The following is an 8,670-nucleotide window of genomic DNA, read 5'->3' on the forward strand; positions in this document are numbered from 1 at the left end:
AACAACTACAGGTCAAATCTAATTGGCAGGATATTTACAATGCCCTAGATCCAAAAGGAAATGCCTGGATATGGGGTAGGCAGAAACTGCTATTGAGAGTAGGTGAGGAGAGCCTAGAGTCTAAGATAAGAAAGCTCTACTTGGAGTTCGTTCTCTGGGCTGCTATTAACTAGACTTAGGCTTGTCCTCATTTGCATGGCTGTGATGACTGCATCTAGACTTGGACTCTCCCATAGGGTAGCCACCAGCTCAGTGTGCCATTGAGCAACTGAAATGCGGGTAGTCCAAATGAGATATGCTGTAGGTATAAGACACACACTGGATTTTTAAGACTTAGAATAAAGCACATATAAAAGATCTCATTAATAATGTTTTATATTGATTGCATGTTGAAGTAATATTTTGGACCTATTAGGTTAAATAAAATATTTAAAATTTTACAAAGAAGCCATATTCTCTGAGAATTAAAGTTTTTTTAAGGCCATGTGGATCCATGCATGATTACAAGTAGACATGATTACAAGTTCATCCAATGACAAGAGGGAGGAAAATAAGAGGCAGGTGGGCAACTCAGAGTGGTGGGGAGGAGTTTGAAGGGAAGCACAGGACTGTAGAATGCTCAAGTGCCCCCTCTCTGAACCTGGTTCACAGTCAAGTACCTTTGGGAGCCAGAAGCTGAATTGTTAGTCAAAGACGACCCTCATTTCCTGTTAGGGGTCAGCGGGAAGAAATGGTTGACATGGAGGAGAAGGAGGTTCATTCTTTCAGTTTCAGAAATATATTTATAGACACATTTCCCCTACTGAATCGTGACGGGGTAGGCAGAAACACAGAGAGAGTGACAGAGAGACAGAAGTTGGCCTTGCTCACTGTGGAAGAAAAAGCTGATTACAGCAAAAAACTGTATCCAGTCTATGACCGCACATCATGGAGTCCTAGGTTGGGGACATGTTCTAAGGCACACAGTGGGCATTTCTTAGCCTTGTCTGCCCGTCTGTTATTGTTCCTTTTTGTTATTTTAAAAGAGTGGAGCTGTCAGGATGGATTCCTTGAGTGTGCAGGTAACTAACCCGAAGGAGATGTCTTAGACCTTATTGGACAAAAGAGATTATTAGATAGCATGTTTTTCACATGGAGTTTTGAAAAATCACTTTTTGAAGAAAGTTTGAAAATATCAGTGGAAAAAATCTGAGCACAGATTTTCTCTGAAAACCAATTTGTCAAAGAAAAAGACATGATTGTCATCCATTCTATATCAGCACATGAATGATCTTCCCTCTTTATGAGTTTGAGCAGCACTTTGATCTTGAACCCTTCCTCTTTCTTCTCTCAGTCACTTTTTTTTTTAAAGATTTTATTTATTTATTTGAGAGAGAGAATGAGAGAGAGAGAGAGAGAGCATGAGAGGGGGAGGGTCAGAGGGAGAAGCAGACTCCCTGCCGAGCAGGGAGCCCGATGTGGGACTCGATCCCGGGACTCCAGGATCATGACCTGAGCCGAAGGCAGTCGCTTAACCAACTGAGCCACCCAGGCGCCCCTCTCTGTCACTTTTAATAGTGGACTGATCAAGAGGCAAGATGAAAAGCAAAGCACCTGATGTACACCCGGACCTGTACTCCGTCAATCAGCACAACTGCAACCATATGCATTTTGAATTCAGTCAATAATCATTTGTGGTTATTAACACTACCTCCTTCACTTCGTTAGTAGACAAGAGTGAGCTGACTATAGGGAAATAGAGAACCACAAAAATCCTATTTAAATACGGTCTATCGGTCAACCCGCCAGACCCTATTCTACATGTGAATAGAATAAAATGGGTTTATATGTACTATGTAATTTCAGTGGGATTCAGCAGATGGCATAAAAGAGCTTTTCTCTCCACCCCCTAACATTTAAATATAGTTACTAGTGAAATCAATGTTTGAGGAAGTACTTAAATTTCCTACAGACTGCCAACGTGACAGACGGGCAGGTTGTGTTGGTAAGCAACATTTTTTTTTTTTATTCTATAAAAGAAAATAATGGTTCAACTAGTTGTTGGACACAAAAAATCTCAAAAGTCTCTATGATTAAGACATACTGTGGGTTTGGGGTGTTTTTCTAAATATGTTATTGCTCATATGTGCTTCCTGCGGTTTGAACTAGCATTTGTTCATCAGTTTCTCATCCTAACTCAGAGAAAGGGATTTGTGTGTGTGTGTTTGTTTTTCTTTGTGTGTCATTTGTTTGTTTTTCTTTGGATGACACCTCATCTCATGCATGGCTTGCATTCAGAAACTGTATCTGAGTCGGGAGATGAATATTTGGATCACAAACGTCTCACGGTTTTTTTACAGAGCTGCTAGCTGTTGGTCTCAGGTGGCACTGATCTTCAACCCATTGTTCCTAGTTCTCCCTTTGCAGTGAGAATGCTGAGGAAGATGGGGGTGTAGGTAAATTACTCCTGGAGGCAGTGCTGCTGAACAACCTCTCTGTTTTTATGGGCAGGTTGATTTTAATTTTTCCTCTGGGCTCTTCCCACTAAATATTCTTTTCCGTTTTCTCAAGCCATTGAAACTATTCTAGATGCTACTAGTCAAGTGTAACTGCAGATTTTGGAAAATGTTTCCCAGGCTACATCCAATTTGATCAAAAGAATTGAAAGTAAGTACATCTTTACAATAAAAAGCAAAAGTTTACAAAACCACATAGGAAATAATGCCAAAATGCTCTTGAACTGGTTCTGATCCTTTCAACCTAAAAGCTAGTTGGCCTTGTGTAGAGAAGACTCACAATTACTATTTGTGGTACTGAACTTAATAGGCCAGGTTGGTTGTATGGATTTTACTCATGAAGTCAAGTCAAAGTCCTGATTTTATTACACCAAAGTCTCTAAAGACAACTCAAATGTATTGATGTATTGTATCATATAAAGTGAAGCCAAATCTATCATAATCATTAAAATTGACATAAACATACCTAGAGATACTTCTATACTTTTGAATAAATCTTCCTTTTACTAATCAAGTTAGCAAATAATTATTTTATCTGGTAGTAAAATAGTTTGGAGATTCAGTGCTGGCCATCAGGACGTCGATTAAAAAAAATTGATTTTTGCTGAGTTAGCAAGTTTGGTATATGAAATTTAAAGATCCCATAAGTACCCAAAAGTCAATTCCTCATGTGTATAATACTTTGACTTCTTAATCACAGAAATAAAAGTGGTTTCATAAACTGAGTACTTTAAATTGATGAGTATAAAGGGAAGGACAAAATGGAGGCTGGGAAAATAGAGGATATTTAAGTCCATTAATTTAGCTAGATATAAAACTGAAGCCATGCTTTCAGTAAATGCTCGAGATAGGCAGTTTTTTAAGAAAACAAGGGCAACTTTTTTCATCTTGTTTGTGGTGGGTTCACTGTGTGCTAAGCACTCATGTCCATGCATGGGGCCCTGTCTCTGTTCCTTGTCTCTCTTGTCACTCTCCTGAACCATGCCTGATTATGCTGATCACTGCTTACCTTCAACCCTGGAGTTGGCCAGAAGTTAGAAAGATCCCCAGATTTGGATTCAGGCTAAGGAATAAGACAAGAAATCCCACTTGAACCTAAATCCAAGCCACTTTTACTTTGACCTAGCTTTTACTAGCTGGTTCTGTTTTGAGAGATTAGGCACTGGCCCAGACAGTAATTGGGTATAATTTTGATTCTTACTTAAGTATTTTTACTTCAGGAAGCTGGAGAGAAAAAAATTGGGAAATTTCTGGGTCTTTCAGCAAATATAACCAATGCCATTAAAATGCCACCTTTACTTTTTTTTTAATTTAGACATTAAGTATAGTTGACATACAATGTTATATTAATTTCAGGTGTACAACCTAGTGATTCAGCAATTCTATACAATAAGCTGTGCTCACCGTAAGTATAATTACCATCTGTCACCATAAAATGTTATTACAATATTATTGACTATAGTTCTAATGCTGTACTTTTCATCCCAGTGACTTATTTATTTTATAACCGGAAGCTGGTATCTCTTACTCCCCTTCAGCTATTTTGCCCATCCTCCCAACCCCGTTCCCTTTGGCAACCACCAGTTTATTCTCTGTATTTATGATTCTATTTCTGTTTTTTCTTTGTTTTGTTTTTTAGATTCACATATAAGTGAAATCATATGGTATTTGTTTTTCTCTGTTTGACTTATTTTACTTAGCATAATATCCTTTAGGTCCATCCACGTTGTTGTAAATGGCAAGATCTCATTCTTTTTAATGGCTGAGTAATACTCCATTGTGTATATATATTATTCTGTGTGTGTGTGTGTGTGTCTTCTTTATCCATTCATCTATCAACAGACACTTGGGTTGCTTCCATATCTTGGCTATTGTAAATAATGCTGAAATAAACATAGGACTGCATTTATCTTTTCAGAATAGTGTTTTCATTTTCTTTGGGTAAATACCCAGCAGTGGATTATTGGATCATATGGTATTTCTTTTTTTTTTTTTTAAGGTTTTATTTATTTATTTGTGGGGGGGAAGGAGAGAGAGAGAGAGGGAGAGAGGGAAAGCATGAGCAGGGGAAGGGGCAGAGGAACAAGCAGACTCCCTGCTGAGCATGGAGCCCATCGTGGGGCTCCTTCCCAGGACCCTGAGATTGTGACTTGAGCCAAAGGCAGACACTTAACCAACTGAGCCACCCAGGTGCCCCTGGATCATATGATATTTCTACCTTTAATCCTTTGGGGAAACTCCATACTGTTTTCCACAGTAGCTGCACCAATGTACATTCCCACCAACAGTGCACAACAGTTCTCTTTTCTCCACATCCTTGCCAACACTTCTTATTTTTTGTCTTTTTTATATTTGCCATTCTGACATGTGCAAAGTGATATCTCATTATGGTTTTGATTTGCATTTCATTGATGGTTAGTGGTGTTAAGCATCTTTTCAGCCACCTTTCTTTTTAACATGCATTTTAATGGCTGTGTTCCTTTCCTTGCACAGAGTTTACGTGAACAGTGACGAAAGGGGTATACTGGGCCCTCTCATATGTTTGAAGAAATCACAATAACCAAGGCATCACTGGATATCTCTACAAAAGGGTAAGTCCAAACAGTGCTCCAAATACTAGATATGTTTGTACATGTAACTTGAGGAATTTTTACGACTTAGGGTATTTTCTGGGACTTTAATTATTTAGGTCCTTTTGTGCCCACTGAGAGATGTGAGGGGATATGTGAAGAGGAATTTGACTCTTTGCTGATATTGATGGCTTGCCTGTCTAATGCAGCCCCAAGAGATTGAATAAGTTCCCTGAAAGATCCATGTAGCTATGTAGCCCCAGCTGAAAGGGTCTGGGTGGGGCAGAATAGGGGGATGTGGATCACACTCTAGGGTTCATCCCAACACAACTCCCTCTGGTTCTCCCGTGTCATTAGAATCTTGGTAACAAAATAGTGTCTGGGCTATAGTGGGTTGATAACTAGTGCAATAAGCATAACCTAGAATAATGCCTAGCACTTCATAGGGAATAAATACATATTTGATGAATGGATGAACAAAATTTTTCTGAAGAGGAGGAAACTACTCCTATCCTTGCAGCATTTCAGTGCTCACCATTCCCTCATGACTCTCAGGCTAGAATCCCAACTCCTTGCAATGATCTGCATCTTGTACAATCTTGGTTCTACTTTCTCTCATTTTCATTCACTCCATACTAACATTGACCACCTTACTATGCCTCAGATAAGCCAGCCTCAGTCCCATCTCAGGACTTTTGCACTTGCCTTTTTCTTTGTCAGAAATGCTTTCGCCCCAGATCTTCCCATAGATTACTCATTCACTCCATTCTGGTTTACACCACAATGGCAACTTCTCAGAAAAGTCCTCTCTGACCAATCAATCTAAAAAATCCACCAACCACTGTTACATACCTACCATTATTCTTGATTCATTTACTCTGCTCAATTTTTCTTTTCTTTTTCTTTTTTGTTTTTTGAGAGAGCACATGCAAGCTGGGGTGAGGGGAGGGCAGACGGAGAGGAGAGGGAGAGACTCTTAAGCAGGTTCCACGCTCAGCACAGAGCCCAAGGTGGGGCTCAATCCCACAGCCTGAGCTAAAACCAAGATTTGGGTGCTCAACTGACGGAGCCATCCAGGTGCCCCTCTGCTTAAATTTTCTATATAATATTTAATATTACATGAAATTACATTTAGTCATTTATTTTCCATCTCCCCACTAGATAATAAGCTCCTTGAGAATTAGGGCTTTATTTTGTTCACTGTTTTATCTCTAGTTTCTAAAACATGGCCAGTAGATTATCAATAAATAGTGATTGAATAAATAAATGGATGAATAAATGGATTTTCTGAGAGACCTTTTATCATGATCTAATCACCTTTTGAATAAGACCAAAGTTAGGCATGAAACCATGTGTAGGTAATAGAAAGTAATGCAAGAAGAGTCCAAATTGAACCCCATGGGAAAGGAACTCTTAAGAAAGCCATGAGGTGGTGCATGTCAAAGGTAGAAAAATACACCAGCTGTGAATCCTAGCTTGAGTTCTATATGATCTCGGGAGGGTTGGGGTCAGTGGACTTTCCATAAATATGTAAAACCATCTGTATTAGTTTCCTGTGGCTGCTGTAACAAGTAACCATAAACTTGGTGGCTAAAAACAAAAGAAATTTATTCTCTCATGGGTCTGGAGACCAGAAGTCTAAAATCAAGGTGTTGGTAGCACTAAACTCTCCCTAAAATCTCTTCCAGCTTCCAGTACCTATCAGTATTCCTTGGTTTGTGGCTGTATCTGCTCCAGTCTCTGCCTCCTTCAGATGGCCTTCTCTGTGTCTCTGTTGTCTACATCAAATAGCCCTCTGAGATATTTATGAGAACACTTGTCACTGGATTTAAAGACCACCTGGATAATCCAGGATGATCCCCTCATCTAAAGATCCTTAACCTAATTATCTCTACAAAGATCCTTTTTCCAAATTAGGTAATATTCACAGTTTCTGGTGATTAGGACAGGGTTAGAAGGTGGATATATCTTTTGGGTGGAGCCACCATTCAACTCATTACACCTTCCATATTAAAAGTTATTTGATTAGAGGTAGTATAATTGTTGATCAATACGTATATTTCCCTGGTTTCAGTTATGTGACTCCAAAGAACACAGCCTTCATTTTATGAGTCTCTAGGAAAAAATGTTTGTCAGCCATGCCTAGTTTAATACAGTCATTTAAAGTGTTTTGTTTTGTTTTGTTTTTTAAGGATCTGTACCTGTATCGAGATGCTCTGAGGAATAGCAACAACGCTTAGGAATGTCTAGTGTTACAAAATGATGAAAACTAATTCTAGCATCTTCCATTTTGCCATAATCGTCATGTTAATATTTGACATCAGAATCCAATTGTCGGATGAAAGTGAATTTCTAGTTAACAGATCAAACACAGGTCTCTTTCATGTTCCCAAAGACCTATCCTTGAAAACAACAATCTTAGATATATCACAAAACTACATATCTGAGCTTCAGACTTCTGACATCCTATCACTATCAAAGCTGAGGATTTTGATAGTTTCTCATAATAGAATTCAATACCTTGATATCAGTGTTTTCAAATTCAACCAGGAATTGGAATACTTGGATTTGTCCCACAATGAGTTGGGGAAGATTTCTTGCCATCCCACTGTGGACCTCAAGCACTTAGACCTCTCATTTAATGCATTTGATGATCTGCCCATATGCAAAGAGTTTGGCAACATGTCTCACCTGGAATTTCTGGGATTAAGTGCCACACAGTTACAAAAATCTAGCGTGTTTCCAATTGCTCCTTTGCATATAAGTAAGGTGTTACTGGTCTTAGGAGACGCTTACGGGGAAAAAGAAGACGCTGAGAGCCTTCGAGACCTTAACACAGAAAGTCTACACATTGTTTTCCCCAGAAGAAAGGAATTCAGGTTTACTTTGGATGTATCAGTCAGCACAGCAGTGAGTCTGGAACTATCTAATATCAAATGTATGCTAGATGATAATGGATGTTCTTATTTCCAAAATGTTCTGTCAAAACTTCAAAAGAATTCAAGGTTATCAACTCTTACCTTAAACAACGTTGAAACAACTTGGAATTTTTTCATTACGATCCTCCAGTTGGTTTGGCATACAAGCACAGAGTATTTCTCAATTTCAAACGTAAAACTACAAGATTACCTTACCTTAAGCTATTTTGATTATTCCAACACTTCACTGAAGGCCTTATCGATACACCATGTTGTCAGTGATGTGTTCACTTTGCCACAAAGTTATAGCTATAGACTCTTTTCAAATATGAACATCCACAATTTCACAGTGTCTGGTACACACATGATCCACATGGTTTGCCCATTCCAAATTAGCCCATTTCTGTATTTGGATTTTTCTAATAATCTCTTAACAGACATGGTTTTTAAAAATTGTGGAAACTTGGCTAAACTGGAGACACTTAATTTACAAATGAATCAATTAAAAGAACTTGCAAGTATAGTTAATATGACCAAGGAAATGAAGTCTCTACAACAATTGGATATTAGCCAGAATTCTCTAAGGCATGATGAAAATGAAGGAAATTGTGCTTGGACTAAAAGTTTATTAAGTTTAAATATATCTTCAAATATACTTGCTGACTCTGTTTTCAGATGTTTACCTCC

General features: G+C 38.5%; 2 protein-coding genes across 4 annotated transcripts in view; both read left to right on the forward strand.

Annotated features, from left to right (window-relative positions):
- TLR10 (toll like receptor 10) overlaps nt 1–8,670 on the forward strand; it is a 66,370-nt gene that overhangs the window by 29,826 nt on the left and 27,874 nt on the right. Inside the window, exon 2 of one of the 3 annotated variants that reach the window (XM_081812460.1) lies at nt 3,852–3,900. The exons of the other annotated variants lie outside the window; for them this stretch is intronic. The gene's annotated coding sequence lies outside the window, so the exon portion shown is untranslated. The remainder of the gene's footprint in view (nt 1–3,851; nt 3,901–8,670) is intronic. 3 annotated transcript variants of the gene reach the window in all.
- Nucleotides 3,851–8,670, forward strand: part of LOC102738668 (toll-like receptor 1) — a 6,353-nt gene continuing 1,533 nt past the window's right edge. The window contains exons 1-3 of the mRNA XM_081813167.1: nt 3,851–3,900; nt 4,989–5,086; nt 7,258–8,662. Of these exons, the coding sequence (XP_081669293.1) occupies nt 7,325–8,662 (1,338 nt within the window). The 5' untranslated portion in view covers nt 3,851–3,900; nt 4,989–5,086; nt 7,258–7,324. The remainder of the gene's footprint in view (nt 3,901–4,988; nt 5,087–7,257; nt 8,663–8,670) is intronic.

This window comes from Leptonychotes weddellii, chromosome 2 (genome assembly GCF_054177405.1).
Source record: "Leptonychotes weddellii isolate Sample4059 chromosome 2, ASM5417740v2, whole genome shotgun sequence".
NCBI classification, from domain to species: domain Eukaryota; kingdom Metazoa; phylum Chordata; class Mammalia; order Carnivora; family Phocidae; genus Leptonychotes; species Leptonychotes weddellii.